The sequence below is a fragment of the Antechinus flavipes genome, chromosome 2, assembly GCF_016432865.1.
Source record: "Antechinus flavipes isolate AdamAnt ecotype Samford, QLD, Australia chromosome 2, AdamAnt_v2, whole genome shotgun sequence".
NCBI classification, from domain to species: Eukaryota; Metazoa; Chordata; class Mammalia; order Dasyuromorphia; family Dasyuridae; genus Antechinus; species Antechinus flavipes.
In genome coordinates, this window is record NC_067399.1 from 543,537,363 (window position 1) to 543,553,362 (window position 16,000).

Sequence of the window (16,000 nt, forward strand, 5' to 3'; positions counted from 1 at the left end):
TCAGTTAACAAACTTTTTAAAGAGCTTACTGTCCAAAAGCCAAGCACTGGCTAAATACAGGGGTTACAAAGAAAGGCAAAAACTTTCCCGAAAAGAACTTTTAAGACATGTCCTCAATGACAGCATGGAAACAAGGCCGTGGAAACAAGATATATGCAGGATAAAATGGAGATAATATCAGAGGGAGGACACTAGCATTAGGTGGGATCACAAAAGCCTTCTTGTAGAAGGTTGGATGGTTGGATTTTAGCTGCAGCTTGAAACAGGGAAGTTACTAGGCAGAGATGAGGAAGGAGGGAATTCCCAGCATGAATGACAGTCACTGAAAATGAATCAAGATAGAATATAGTGTCTTAAGTGAGGAATAACAACAGTCCAGTGTTACTGGAGTGAAGAAAGGATATAGTGTCTTAAGTGAGGAATAACAACAGTCCAGTGTTACTGAAGTGTTATTATTAACCCCATTTTACAGATGAAGAAACTGAGGCTGACAGAATTTAAATGGCTTGTCCATATTTCACATAGCTAAAAATGATAGGCAAACAATTATATAATGGTTACTATGTGCCAAGCCCTGTAGTAAATGCTTTATCATTATTTCATTTAATCTTCATCACAATCCTGGAAGATAGATTTCTTACTATCTCCATTTTACAGATAAGGAAACTGAGGTGGAGTTTAAGTGGCTTGCTCAGAGTTCACACAGCTAGTAAGGATCTGGGACAAGATTTGCATTCAGGTATTCTGGACTTTCAGCATAGTGCCTTGCACACAGTAAGTGCTTGGTAAATGCTTGTTGAATTGAATTGATTTAACTCCAGATCCATTCTACCCACTATGCCACCTGTCATGAAATTTAAAAAGCCAAACATATGTGTGTGTATGTCATAATATAATCAACATGGAAGGCCAAACTACATATATGTAAATATGTAATATATAGTGTATTAGTGAGGCAATTGGGGTTAAGTGACTTGCCCAGGGTCACACAGCCAGGAAGTGTTAAGTGTCTGAGGTCGGATTTGAGCTCAGGTCTTCCTGACTCCGGGGTCAGTGATACTCTGGCCACTGTGCCACCTAGCTGCTCCCAAGCTATATTTTTCCACCACTGATACATGAGAATATAGCAGCTTCACCCACATAAGAGTGTCGTTTTTCAATAGTGCCACAAGGGTGAAAAAAGAGGTCCTTAATGTATCTGTCTACACATACAGATATGACTCAGAGGTCACTAGATCCAGACAGGCAGGGGAGAGCGACATTGACAGGGACAATGGCCATCTCCATTCTCCACTGGGCTCCTTTCTCCTGCTCTGAACCATCATAGATCACTTAGGAAAAATGGAGGGTATCTATAGGGACTCTAACTTTCCTAAAGACTGGACTCCGGTAGGCAGGGCTTTCCCCCTGCATAATGACATCATTTGTTTGGGGCTGAGTCTTCCAGGAGCGCTTATATAAAAACAGCCCTAAGAGAGTTGAGAGCCTGAAGATCAATCCCGCTCGCCACAGTGCTCCTGCTGGGAGCACGTGGTATCTATCCCTCGGCTTGTTCCAGGAGAGGCTCTTCCACTGAGTGAGAAAAAAGGAAAATCCTGTGAACCCGGAGACAGAGCTTTCCCGATCATGCCAGCCCAGAGCTTTAGTGCAGCTGGGGCCACCGTGCTTATCCTTTTCTTAAAGGTGCAAACCTCTGTACCAGCACCACTTAATGGTAAAGTTTCTGCCTTTCTTTTTTTGTCTTTATTAACCTTCCTGAGCTCTTAGATTTTGTGCATAGAATCACCGATTAGATGAATTACTTGATGTCCTATTAAATAGTCCGGTGAGCTCTTAGTCTCACCTAATGCGGGTGGAGAATAGTAATGTATAACCTAGAACAGCAAATAATGAAGTTATTTTGAGTTTTCCTTAGAATGTACTACTTGGGATGGTCAGAAGAAGAGGTCAAGGCAGAAAGCAAATTTACTAATTATATTTTAATCATCCGTAATGTTAGTATTAGTAATCCTTCCCTGGATTGTACACTGAACAAAAAAGTAACTTGGGAATGTGCTGACTAGTAGGGAGAAATTGCTATGAGACTTAAAATAGGTTATTCACGATCCACCTGCAGACAATAAAGAATTGACTGATATTTTATGATGTTCTGAATACCAGAAGCAGGAAAATTGCATATTGGTTTGGGAGATCTCTGGGACGAGATTCATTCCCTTAGGGGAAGGATTTTCAAGCCACAAACTTCATTTAAAGATTGAGAGATGATGTATATTTGCCTCAATCGTTATCTTCTCTGAAAAGGGTCAACCCTCCCCAAACATGCACCGTGTTTTGTTTTGTTTTTTTCTCCTGAGTTTAATCAGTGTTATAAGTTTTAAAAGTTAAGACCTGAAGCTTAAGTCGTGAGCTCCAGGTATGGGTCAGTGCATTTTTGCTGAACTGCCACATTATGTGGGGGAGGAGAAGTGGGGGGTGGGGGGAGAGAGGAAGGGTGTTAGCGGTGGCGATGGCACAAGTTTTAAGTTATTTTTGGAAGAAGAGACAAAATGCCAAACTTTGCCTGCTGGAGAGTGTGCAAGGTGCGGTGGGAGGTGGGGGTTCTCTTAAATGCCTGGGATTAAGTGCCTTTCTGGAGGAGAAGACTGACACTTATGGATAGCTCATGGATAATTCATGGGTATTTCATGGATAATTCATGATGGTTCATACCCAGTGTGGGGTATACTCTGAGACCGTAAACCCGGGTCATTTGTGGGAGTTACAAATCCAGAGGATTTACGCCTGCTCCCGGTTAAGACATGCGGGATGTTTTGCTGGCTTGGCAGGGGAGCTAAAAATCACTTCAATTCCTGACCAGAAAGCATACCTCCTTTCCCTCCTATCCATAGTTAACTTTGAGATTGCCCTTGATGAAATTAAGGCATTGAATGCTTCATATTATCTTACGGTAAGAAAGAAACGGCAAGGAAGGAAAGAAATAATACAGAAGTTTAAATGAAAAGTGGCAGAAGTTTAAATATATTGTGAGCGTTGGAATCTTGTTAACCCTTTCCCTCCTGCCTCAAAAAAACAGGAATAAACTAGATCTATATTCAGTTTAGGGACCTCCCCCCCCTTCTCTAACCCACTCAGGACAAGAGAGACAACTAGCTATTCATCAGTTCTTTTTATTCTCCCAACACCCTTGAAAGAAGGACCTTTACTCCTACAGAGGCAGTTACCTCCCATTGCCCCTTTCAGCAACAAAAACCACTTTCCAAAGACTTTGAATGAGTGGGGGTCTGGGGGAGGAGGAAAAGTAGCCCAGGGGAAAGAGCTCTTCATCTCACACTCTAGTTAGCTGACTTTGATACTCATTCCCATTCATGAAACATATTTTTATATAGTTGCATCCTTCTCTCTCCCCCAGGCTTCTCAACTCTTTTAAAACTTCAGGGCGTAAGTTCCAACACACTGGCTTTTCCCTCCCTTTCTCCCAAATACCAATCCCACCTGTAGTATAAAACTAGACCATGGGGGTGGAGATGGGGAAATAGAGGTTAGTATAAACTATGGTTTGTTCTCTAGACTTCACAGTTTCTGATTTTTCCAACTGCTAGAATTGGTGAATGTCAAAGAAAAATGCGTGGGGGATGGTGTGAGTGAGAAAGCAGTGAATAAAAGGTGAAATGTGAAGTCCTGGGCAGAGAAAGCCTTGTATTATGGCTTTATATGGCTGGGGCAAGTTTTTAATGAATTCTGCAGAGCCAAATCTTGTCTAGCCTAAACCAGTTTGTACTGTGTTTCAATGTGAGGAATTGAGTTTGCAGCTGGGCTGCTCTGTCTCAGCATAGGGTTACATCGAGAAAGTTCCTACAGTGGGTACAAGGAGCTCCAAATGCTTTAAACCCTGTGACCTGGATCTTTACAAATCAGGTTTGTTTGTTTTTTTTGGTTGTTGTTTTTTTTTTTTTTCTCAAAACACACCCAGGACATTTTCCCTGCCCAGTCTGTATTGAGTTTGCAGGTTCAAACAAGCATTCAAGGTTGAGTTACTCAAGCCTTCCTAAATCACTCAGATGACCTTCTTTAAGATGGAAAAAATTCTTCCACACAGAAGTACCTACTAGTCTCAAGGAGCTAGCGTGCTACTGAGATGAGAAATTTACCTCACCTGTTTTGTGGAGCTTCAGCCCTGTCCTTAGGCATGAGTTTCCCTGACAATCCAGATTGATTCTTCCACATCTTATTTTCAGGGAGGAGGAGCAACAGCCCCTTTAAGGTTCTTTCAATAAGGACCTTAACAGTCTATTTCAACAGTACAGGTGTGTGTCAATTCTAGGACTGGTATATCACCTCAGAAAGCTAACTAGGTGCATATGGCATTGATTTGCATCTGTAAAAGTAGGCAAACCTAAACCCTGCTGACTCAGTCCTTATTAACTTTGATTTTTCATTAGGCTGACTGTGCTTCCTTTTCTGTACCCCACCCACTCCCAAATCTATCCAGGAACTGACAGTTATTCCTCCCCCACCACACCCTATTCACCCTCTTCCCCACCCCACACACCCCAAGAGGGTAAGAATCCCAAGGCTCAGAGAGAAGACAACTCAAGAGGGTTGAGGGAATAGTTCAAACGTTATCTTCTTTGTGAAGTTTTCTTTACCCTCACTTGATTGAAAGGGTATAAGGATGGATTTTTAGGAGAAGTGGTTGTGGAGGAAAGGGAGAAGGTGGTTGTTGGTTTATTATGCCGCTCTCTTCCAGTAGCCAATTCCCAGCTTATCTCAGTTAATAAGCTGATTCCTATCCCTGACTTAAGATGAGGTAAGAGCTCTCACTGAGGTGTTTTCAGACACTTTGCAGATGCTTTTATTTCTATTAAGAGCCATTAAAAAAAGACTCAGCCTGGGAAACTTCTACAGTTAGCTGCAAAGATGTTAAGTAACAATCTTCTTGTTGGCAGTTATTTAGTGTGGGGCAGGTGCAATTTAAATACCCAGCTGGACTAGTTGGGGAAAATTGGCTGTTTACTTGGTGGTCTAGGGCAGGTAACTGGCACTTACTGTCCAGGAGAGAAGTGGGACAGAAATACCTTGCCATTAGTGGAAACTTAGACTCGAGACTTCACTTGATAAGAATTTTGAATAGCTTTGTGGAAGTTGCTGCCATATATTTCTGCAAACTACCATTATATTTAGTAAGACAAGCGAACAAAGATTTAGGAAATAAGACAGGACGATAAAGGGGATCTCCTGTTGTTTATCCCTTGAAAGTCCTCTTCTCTTTTTCCTTCCACCCTATTTCTGCTGAGAGAACTTGTAGTTAGTAAACCACAGGAGCTCACTTGAAAAGTTTCGCTGCCCCAGAATTTCAACCACTTCTTTCATGACAGTGGGAAGCTAAAACAGTTAATCTGTCCGGAATAAAGTCAGTAGAATGAGGGAGCAGTAGATACAAAAAGACTTAGGTTCAAGATCTACCTCTGATACATATTACCTGTGTGATCCTAGAGGAAGTCTTTTTAACCTCTCAAAGTCCCCAGAAAACTCTCCATAACAAGCTGTAGAGAAAGTGCAGATCTTCATTGGTATAGGTAGTTTCTTACTTGGGATTTCTATTTGCTGATAATCACACATCCAATCTCATTCCATCATCCCCAAAGTCTGCAGAACCACTCTTAGAGAAATTCATTTTGATTCCTAATTCACATAGAAGATTCAGCCAAACACTGTTCATCTAAATTCACAGTAACACACAGGCCATTCCAAAATCTGTCCCAGAGAGGAAAAGAAACCTTGTTTTCCTGGTTGATGACTGCCTTTCCAGGAACACTATTTCAGGAAATCCCAGACCAAGCTACACTTTAATCTCCCTGTCTCTTACCACCTTCTCCCTTTCCTCTACAACCACTTCTCCTAAAATCCATCCTTATATCCTTTCAATCAAGTGAGGGTAAAGAAAGTTTCACAAAGAAGATAACATTTAAATTATTCCCTCAAGCATGACTAAGTTTTCAATAAATGGAGATGGAGTAGGCAGAGATAAAAGTAGTCTAGATATTGAGAAAGGTGTTGAGGTATTAAGAAAGTATATGCTGTGTTTGGGGTAATGCTAATTTAATTTTCTGGGATGCAATTGTATTATGGGACAATATTGGGAATTAGGGGTGGAAGAATAAGTTGGAACTAAATTATGGAAGGCCTTGAATGTTTTACTAAAGAGTATAGACTTTAATTGGTCAATCGTGGGGAGACAGGAAAGGTCTTTGAGCAAGACAGTCATGGGAACCTAAAATATGTCTCCAAGAAAAGCAACCGAGTAATTAAATAACATCCTAATCATGTAGAATGATTTGGAGGTGGGAGAAATTAGGACAGAGAGATGAGTTGGGAGGTTGTTTAAAACATCGAGGCAAGAAATGCAGAGGATTTAAAAAAAAAGATGGCAGTGAGAAAAAGGAAGAAGAAGAGGCTTTAGGGAATGTGATCAGGGACAACAGCATATTAATATAAAACAGAAAAAGGGCAAGATCCAAGGTAATCCCAAAAGGCTCAATAGAAAATGCCAACTGCATCCAGAAAAAAAAAAAAAAGGAAATTGAATGTAAATCAACACATGCTATGTTCACTTCTTTTTTCTTTTTTTTTCTTCCCTCCCATGATTTTTACCTTTTGTTTTGATTTTTCCCTCCCAACATGATTCATAAAGCAATAGATATTAAAAGTAAATAAATAAACAAAGAATAGTTGTGGGGAGGATCTTTGTTGTAGACTACAAATACTTTTTGGGACTGGATGTTGCATTTAGTTATATTCGTATAACAGAAAGGGAAGTTAGAGATCATCAAATCCAAAAGTCTCAAACATGTGACCCCAAAACACCCCTGAATGCAGCCAAAAACTATTTTAAAATATAATTGATAAATATTTAATAAAATAAAAAATTAAATGAAACATCGGAAACACTACTTTTTAAAACGAGGTCAATATGTGGCTCACAGGAATCCTTATATATAGATTAGAGGTCCCCTTAACTATTTGAGTTTGACACCACTGATCTTGCCCCATTTCATTTTATATCTGAGGAAATGGAGGCTCATAGGAGTAAATTGACTTTGCTAAGGTATATGTGATGGAACTAAAAGTCTACTATCCCTGGAAAATTCTTGAAGGGAAGGATAACCAGAAAGTGAAGACTTCCCACTTAAACAATTCTTTGAAATGGCTCTTGGGGCTGCTACTATTCACAAGTCAAGACAAAAACAACCAAACAGATGCAGGGTTCCTATTTAGGAGTCCAGGAAAAGCAGACCTTTTAATTCAAAATAGCTGATTTGCCAAAGAGGCCCACAAACTGTGCTACACCTGAGCATCATCCTTCATCTTAATTTAATGTATTTTAAAATTAAGTTGGTCCTGTTTAGTTTTCTCTCTTGATTATCTAATCAGCTCTCATAGGTTTAATGATCATCATTATGTAGATGACTCCCAAGGTCTCTTTATCCAGCTGTAAGCTCTGTCCTTGGCCACAAGCATTTATTAAGTATTTACTACGTATCAGGCCCATATCCAGCACTGGAGATTCAAAGAAAGGCCAAATCAGCTTCAGCCCTCAAGGAACTTACATGCCAATAAGGGAGACAATATGGAAATAAATTATCTGCATGCTAGAAATCTCCACCTGAATGCCTTAAAGACAACTAAACTTGCCAAGATTCAAGGTGGAATTGTGTTAGTGATTCGATATTTTTCCCAAATCCATTCTTCTTCCAAACTTCCGTTGATGATACCATCATCTTTTTAGGCTCCCAGTTTTACAGTCTTGGAGACATGCCCATCTCTTTCATCTCTTTCAGTCTTTATTTCCAAACAGTTACCAGATCTTGTTGATCTTACCTCTATACTATCTCTCCTCTTCATTCACCCAGGTCCTACTCTTATTCAAGCCCTCATCATGACTTGACTATTGCAATAATAGAATCCTGTTTGATCTCGGCCTCCAGTCCATCTCTTTCTTTCCCCAATCTATCCTCTCTTAGGATAGGGATTAGACCTGTGATTTCTTTAGAACTCCCAGATAAGAAACCTGCTTCTGCCAAGGCAAATTGATACCTTCTATATAATTTATAGACTCAAAGTGCTGCTCGAAATTAAATGACTTCCCTTATCATCAGTGAGATCTTCCTGGCTTAGAGGTCAGTTCTCAGTCAACTATACCATATTGCCAATCTCTTCCTTATAGCTGCCAAAGTGATATTCCTAAAACATGGATCTAAATCTGTATTCACTCTACTTCAGAATCATTAATGATTCACTCTTGCCTTGGTTCCTACATACTTTTCTGGTCTCATTCCATATTATTTCCCTTCATACACTTAATATTCTAGTCAAATTTTGCCTGACAGGTCTTCACATACTGTGTTCCATCTTCTTTTCAGAAATTGTCTTCCAAGTATGGAATATATTCTTTCCTCACCATGTCATAAAATCATTGGCTTTCTTCAAACTGTAGCTGAGGGGTCGTCTCCTAAATAAGGTCTTTTCTGATTCCTCCTCATTCCTCCTGATGTTAACATTCCCCACTCTCAAAATTATTGTGAATTATTCTGCATATACAGTTTTATTCATGTTGTATCACTCTGTCCTCCTCTCTTCCATTAAAATATAAGGTGAAGATAGACTTGTTATTTTTGTCTTCTATATTACTAGAGCCTTCAAAGCACTGGGATAGAATGGATAGAGAGTGTTGAAATCTGAATTTGAGTTTTGTTCCTGACACGTATCAGATTGTAATGAGAAAGGAATAAGACTAATTGTAAGGTGCTTTGCACAACTTTAAGGGATACATAAAAGTAAGTTGTTAGTAGTAGTAGCATTTCTTCCTAAACAAGTAGCCATTCTACTTTGTATCACTGTTTTTCCATTGTTAGGAAATTTTCCTTCACTTTGAGCCTAAAGCTATCTCTGCGAAACTTCCAATTGTTTTTAGTTCTGGGTGCCAAGTAGAACAAGTCTAAACCTCTTCCACAGGAGAGCCTTTTAGATACTTGAAAACAGCTATAATGCCCCCCAAGTCATATTTTCTCAATAGTAAAATTCCCTATTCTTTTAACTTGTACTTACATGTTTTAATTTTGTTTTGCAGGATCAAAGTGGACCTATGTTGGTAAGTAGTGACTTTTCATTCCTTTCATCAGGAGAGGGTTGACCTTAAGAGAGGATGTCAGAAAAGAAGAGTGATATTCTGAAGCGAGTAGGGAGATACAGTGAGGGTAAGGGCATGGGAGTGCTTATCATTGCAATCAGCAAGTATAATGAAACAATCCTGGAGCTGGTCTCTTGAGAACCCAAGGGCTTTCATTATTAAATGAAAATACAAAGACTTCTATGAAAGATTTGTTCCCTGCTTGGTTCCTATCACTCAGGAGGGTTGTGTTACATACTGTTCTCCAGAGGATTGAACAGCCTCGGTTATCAGCCTACCCAGTGCTCTGCATCACGTCATGACTTCCAGAGCCTCACAAGAATTCCTATGAGAAAGGAGGGTTCAGAGTTACAGATACTGGGCAAGTAGCCTCTAGAAGGGAATGTATGAAAGTGGTAGTCCTCTTTTCACCAGAGATAGGTTTACTTTCTACTTAATAATAAATAAATAAAGGGAGATTTTCTGAAAATTTGGCTGAAGGAGGCAGAGGACAAAAGATTTTTGCTGCCCTGTGAGAAGGAAGCTAGAAGTTCTAATGCTTAAGCCTCAGACACCTATCTGCCCAAGGTTAAGAATAAAGTTTTGGTGATGATATTTTATAGGAATCAGTCAATTATCCTGCCCTATTCCTTCAGCATCTCATATGTAGGCAGTAAAGTTGTCACTGGATCACTATTCAATATGAAAGTTTTTTCTTGCTCCTGATCTCCATTTTGATCAGAACTGCAAGAGTGCAATAAATTCAGCTTGCTTGGTGTGTGGAAATGAAAATAACATGTTATTTAATGATTAGAACAGAATTGGGAAGTAAAGAGACAGCATCACTAATTTTTCATATGACCACAGGCCTAGGAGACAGGTCTCTTCAAGCATAGTAGCTGTATCTATAGAACAAGGATCATTAATAATGACTACTTGGAAATAGTGAGAGAAGAAGAGATTGATACAGGTTATATTGTTAAAAAGAGCAGGAAGGCAGGACTGGGGACAGTGGCCCAGGGAATATCAAATCTGCTAACATCTAAGATCAAATAATTCATGAAAAAAAGCTCTTTCTTTTGATGTAGCAAAAGTTGAAGATATGGGTTGTCGGAGCTATATGCTAATGTCCTAGCAGGGTAGCCAACTATTGCAGTGGAAGCAGAGTCTGGGGAGAGAAATATTTGACCTGGATTTCTAAAACGAAATCTCAGCAGAGGCCGTTATATCAGACTGAAAATTGGAAGAATTATATTGTAACATTTCTTTACCTATTTTAATATAATAGAAACCATACTGATTCATGAATAAGAGTGGTTCAAATCTCATGTATGATATTTATTACCCATGTGATCTTGGACAAGCCACTCCTTGAATCATAGTACTTTCATTTGTAAAATGAAAGGGATGGACTAGATTAGGCTTCTGAGGTCCTTCTCAGACATGATCTTGTGATATTTATGTTGTACCTTGTATGTATGCACATGCACGTGTGCATGAGTATACACATACATGTACACCCATGCACATGGTATCTCAAAAGTCTTCGTGCACTTTTAAGCCATTGAAGATTTTGGGACATGGTGTATATATAAAATCTCATCTAAACTTCAAAATAACCCAGTGAAGTAGGCTGGACTGGTATTACCCCAATTTTATAGATGAAAAGCAACATGTAGTACTGGATAGAGAGCTGGTATTGAAGGCAAGAAGACCTGTGTCTAAGTCCCGTATCTGACACTGGTGGGATGACCCAGGGCACATCATGGAACCCTTAGTGATCTAGACCAGAGTTGTCAAACATGATTGCAGCCCATAAAACTCTTCTGAATGAAGCCTGATCCAGATTAAAATGGAATTGGGAAATATTTAACAAAGTAAAAAATATATAGGAGAGCACAGATAATGTTATTATGTGGTTTTCTAAGTCACAATGTGGCCCAAGGAGAGCCTTCGGTGTGGTTAAGTGGCCCCGATTCCATTTGAGTTTGACACCCCTGTTCCAGGCAAGTCGACTACAAACTGCAGAGAAGGGATGGGCTTGCGTGGGTAGAGGCTTTTTCCTCAGCTGAGAATTTCATATTCTGATGAAATCCTGGGCCCTGTCTTTGTCTTCATCTTACAAAATAAGAAGCTGAGAATCAGAGAAGAGGTTACTTGTCTATAGTTACACCACTGTAAGCGTTAGCTGGGGCTTCCTGCCTTCGAGGCCATTGCCATATACCCAGTCACGTGTCTGATACTCTGCACTTGTGGCTTATGCAGCACAACGACATTCATTAGTATACTTCTCTGTGCCTCTCAGCCCTCTGGGTTGTTCTAGTGTTCACCTGGGATAAACAGGGCATTAGACCAAGTGACTGCTGAACTGACAAAACCTCAACCTTTGATCATACATATATAAACAGAGTACAATGGACAGGATTGAAGAACCCAAGGAAGTAAAGTTAATTTCAAATGGGCATATAATAGATTCTTTCTTACACATTGCTTATTCCCCTAAAGGCTAGTTGCTCTTGGCTCAAACTAAAATGTCCATTATCCTGTATGTTTTTCTTTGAGGAGACACTCATTCATTAGAGGATAATAATTCTTCTTTGAAATAGAGCATATAAACCTAACATATTAATATTATTTAAGTTAACATGTGCATTTTCTTCCATGTGCCTTATAATGTTAGCATTTCCTCAACATGATTCTATTTAAAGTTTCATTCTCATGATTTCTCATAATAATGATGATGATAAATATAATGATAATAGCTAGGAATTTATGTAGCTCTTTAAGGTTTGAGAAGTATTTTACAAATACTACTTCATTTGATGTATATACCAACCCTGGGAGGTTGGTATCATTAATGTCCCCACTTTACAAATGAAGAAACTAAAACGGACAGAAATGAATGCACTGTGCTCAAGGTCACAGAATTATTAAGTGACTCAATCTGGATTTGAACTCAAGTCTTCTTTACTCTAGGTTTAGTGTTCTATCTTCTGTGCCACTTTGCTATCTCAAGAGCTAGAATTTACAGAGCACTGTACGGGGTACAACATATGTTACAAATATCTTTGTTCCCCCTGGAGGGTAGGTGTTATTTTTATCCCCATTTTATAGATGAGGAAACTAAGGCAGATAGAGATCAAGTGAAATGCAGTTAGTAATTGTCTGTGGTCAGATCTGAACTCAGCTATTCCTGACTCCAGGCTCAGTACTCTATCCACCCAGCTGCCTTTCATCCATATGGGAACGCTCTATATTCTGGAACACATTTTGAATAAGTGTAGCTTAACTTCCATTTCCTTCAAAACAACAGGAAAAGACAGGGGCCAGTGTGGGATAGTGTCAAAAATGTCAGCTGTGGAATCAGAGATCTTGGGGAAATAAAAATTGAAAATATGGGAAAGTCACTTCATTTTTCTCCACCTCGGCTTCCTCGTTTGTACAAGGAGAAGTTTGGTTGTGATGATTCCTAAGGCCTCTGCCAGCTCTAAATTTGATTATCTTATGTCTCAGTTCAGAGATAGTTCAGAGTCACATTTCTCTTATACTCTCCTCCCTGCCTGTCTACCCTTATTCATTCAGACAAGGATGATTAAATGCAGCAGCGATGTGTGCCATCATGATCCCTCTCCTGGCCTCCTGGTCATCGGTCAGTTGTTACAGTTGTGGCTGTGATCTGAAGCGGGTGATAACCTCTGTCCTTTGCAATCATTGTTAAATGAAAGTCATATTCTATTCCTCTTTGCTACATTCATTGGGATCATTTCTTGACTAAAACAGCCCAATAGGAGATAACATTTTAACTTAGCTTGAAAATTGCCTATCCAGTTCTCATTTTGCATCAAGCCCATTAGTCACAAAGCATAACTAAATCTTATGCAACCACAGGCCCAAAATGGATTTCTAAATGGCTTTTATTGGGTCACTTAAGTGGAAAATTATTACCTGTCTCTAATGATCCTATGGCCTACATAAGCATAGATTTCTGCAAGCACTAGCATTTTCTATGACCAAACCAACACCTTGGTGAGTTCTGGAGGAATTAGCTCATGGTTCTGAAGTAGGTCTTTAACCATAGTTAGATTAGTTAAGGTAAACTGGAGGAGACCATTCGGCATTTATACTACTCAGCTACTATCCAAAGGAATTGCCTTTCTCTTTTCTTGGATCAGGAAATCTTAACTTCTTTTATGTCATGGCCCAGTTCTCAGAATAATTTTGTAAATGCATAAAATAAAACAAATAGAATTACTTTTATTATTATTATTTTTGCCGAGGCAATTGGGGTTAAGTGTATTGCCCAGAATCACACAGCTAAGCAGTCTTAAATTTCTGAGGCTGGATTTGAACTCAGGTCCTCCTGACTTCAGGGCTAGTGCTCTAACCAGTGTACCAACTAGCTGCCACAACACAAAATTACAAATGAAATTAATTATATTGAAATAGTTATCTAATTTTTTTTTTAAATTCACAAACCCTGGGTGAAGAATCTTTGTCTTAGATGTATAATTGTAGGGAACACAGAAGCATTGACATAATGTTATATTTAGGAGTCTTTCTCTGGTAACTACTTAGCTTAAACGGCATTCTCTTTGTCTCTGTTTTTCTCTGTTTCTCTGTTTCTGTCTCTGACTCTCTCGCCTCCTCTTTCTCTGTCTCTCTCTTCTTCAGTAACAGAACCCACTTAAATGGGGACCCAAATTATAAATTTTCATCAAGGAAGTACTCAAGAGAAACCCTTGGGAAATTAATAAATCTTTCTTAAGCATTTTCCCTGTACCTACTAAGCTGCTGGAGATACAAAGAAAGACCAAAATAGTCCCTGCCTTCAAGAAGTTAATGTTTTAATGAGGAGACAACACATAAAGACATAACTACAGAAGAGACACATACAGAGCAGATGGAAGGTAACCTTAGAAGGGAAAATTCTCGAAGCCGAGAGACTGAGAAAGGAAGGTCTTTTACAGAAGGTAGTATTTGAGCTGGGTTTTGAAACTAGGGTTTCTAAAGTTAAAGGTGAACAGGAAGGCTCAACTTGAGGTGAAAGTCAATTGTAAAAGGCATTGCTTTTTGTTTCTTTTAATGATAATAATACACCTTAGAAAGTTTCTATGTTGCTGCTATTTGTTGTTAAAAAATAATTTAACAACGAGGATATGAGTGTGTTTCTTCCCTCTCCCCATTCCCCTTCTTGTTGCTAAGATATATTGTAATGATTAATAAAGCATCTGACTTAAAAGTAAAGCTATTATGTCCTGGGTCAGATTGTTACATAAAGAATGGAGTAATTTGCATGCTAGGCACTCTTTGTAGGAGGGGAGTGTGTGTGTGTGTGTGTGTGTGTGTGTGTGTGTGTGTGTGTGTGTGTGTGTGTGTGTGTGTAGGGTCTGTTGCTGCTTGAAGCTTGTTATGGTACTCCCTGAAGTAAAGGGCTTTCCTCAGACCACACTGACCATTTTGAGTTGATGTAATAAATGTTTAGTAAGTGTTTGCTATATGCCAAGTATTTCTAGGTCTTGGGACATAGCATTCAATAAATCATATTTGATTAATTGTAAGAGCTTGTTTTAGACATTGGGGATATGAAAACAGAGTAGTCCCTGACTTCAAGAAGTTTAATATAGTAGGAGAAATAGGACACAATATGTACTCAGAAAAGCAAATATAAAACTTAGAGACAATATATAGTCAGAAAAATAAATACAATTATATACTCAGAAAAGTAAATACAAAATTTTGAGGAGGAGGGGTGTAAGAGGCAATTTCTGAGGTGAGCATTGAATGGAGCTATAATAATGATAGTAATGGTAATAGCTATCAGTTATATAGCACTTTTATAAGATGCTTTAAAAAAATCTCCATTGATCCTCGACAACCCCTAGAAGGTGGGAGCTATTATCCCCATTTTATAGATGAGGAAACTGAATCAGAGGTTAAGTGACTTGCCTGGGGGATTAAAGCTGAGGCTGGATGTGAGCTCTTCCTGATTCCAGGTCTGGTGCTCTAATCATTGTGCCATCTTGATGCTTCTAAAGCTAGATAGGATGTTACAGTGGAACAGAGCCTTAAGAATATAGCCAGAGGACCTGGGTTTAAGTCTTAACTCTGAGGAACTTCAGGCAACTCACTCATCCTCCTTGGCCTTGGTCTCCTTGTTTGTAAAATGATATGTAAATATTATGAATTTTTAATTAATAAATAAAATAATAATGTAAAATAAATCTCTTTTCTTACCTCTTGGAGTCACAATTACATAAACCTCTGAGGTTTCTTCCAGTTCTAAATCTATGTAATTGTGACTCCAAGAGGAAACGGTAAGGAAAGAGCAGTCCAGGCATAGGGGACAGCTTCCAGAAACTTTTCCCTTAAACCATCAAAAAAAAAAAATCTATTTCCATTCTCCAATATCACCCTTCTGCTATGGAGGTTACATTACAACTAGAGTAGGTTTTTGCAGAGAAAGTCCAGAGCAGAGCTGGATACTACCAGGGCGTCTTGTAATGAAGACAAATAGTAAATTAGGTGAAGAGCTACCCTTTTACAGAGAAGGGTGGAGGAAAGGATTTGGGTTACCGAAAAGGCAATCAGCAAGTCTTAACTGGTGCCCAGAATTGCTTGGAGCTGGCAAAAGGTGCTGGAAACAATTTGTTTCTGAACATGTAGGGCTTCTAGTCAAAGCCCCATACATAGCCTGTTTCCCAATAGGCATGCATTGGTTCATTTAAAGAAAATCCTCATAAGGGCCTGGTATTCATGATGCACTGTGCTAAGTCGTGCTAGAGAAGATGGAAAGATAACAGACATGGTGCCTGTGGAACTCCACGTAAACGCTGC

The 16,000-nt window shown here is 39.1% G+C and overlaps 1 protein-coding gene across 4 annotated transcripts in view; it reads left to right on the top strand.

The window, feature by feature from the left end:
* Positions 1-1,459: 1,459 nt before the first annotated feature.
* CA12 (carbonic anhydrase 12) overlaps positions 1,460-16,000 on the top strand; it is a 69,168-nt gene continuing 54,627 nt past the window's right edge. The window contains exons 1-2 of one of the 4 annotated variants that reach the window (XM_051980901.1): positions 1,460-1,714; positions 9,128-9,148. In XM_051980901.1, coding sequence (XP_051836861.1) covers positions 1,627-1,714; positions 9,128-9,148 — 109 coding nt within the window. In that variant the 5' untranslated portion in view covers positions 1,460-1,626. The remainder of the gene's footprint in view (positions 1,715-9,127; positions 9,149-16,000) is intronic. The other 3 variants (XM_051980903.1, XM_051980900.1, XM_051980902.1) reach the window with 3 other exon arrangements.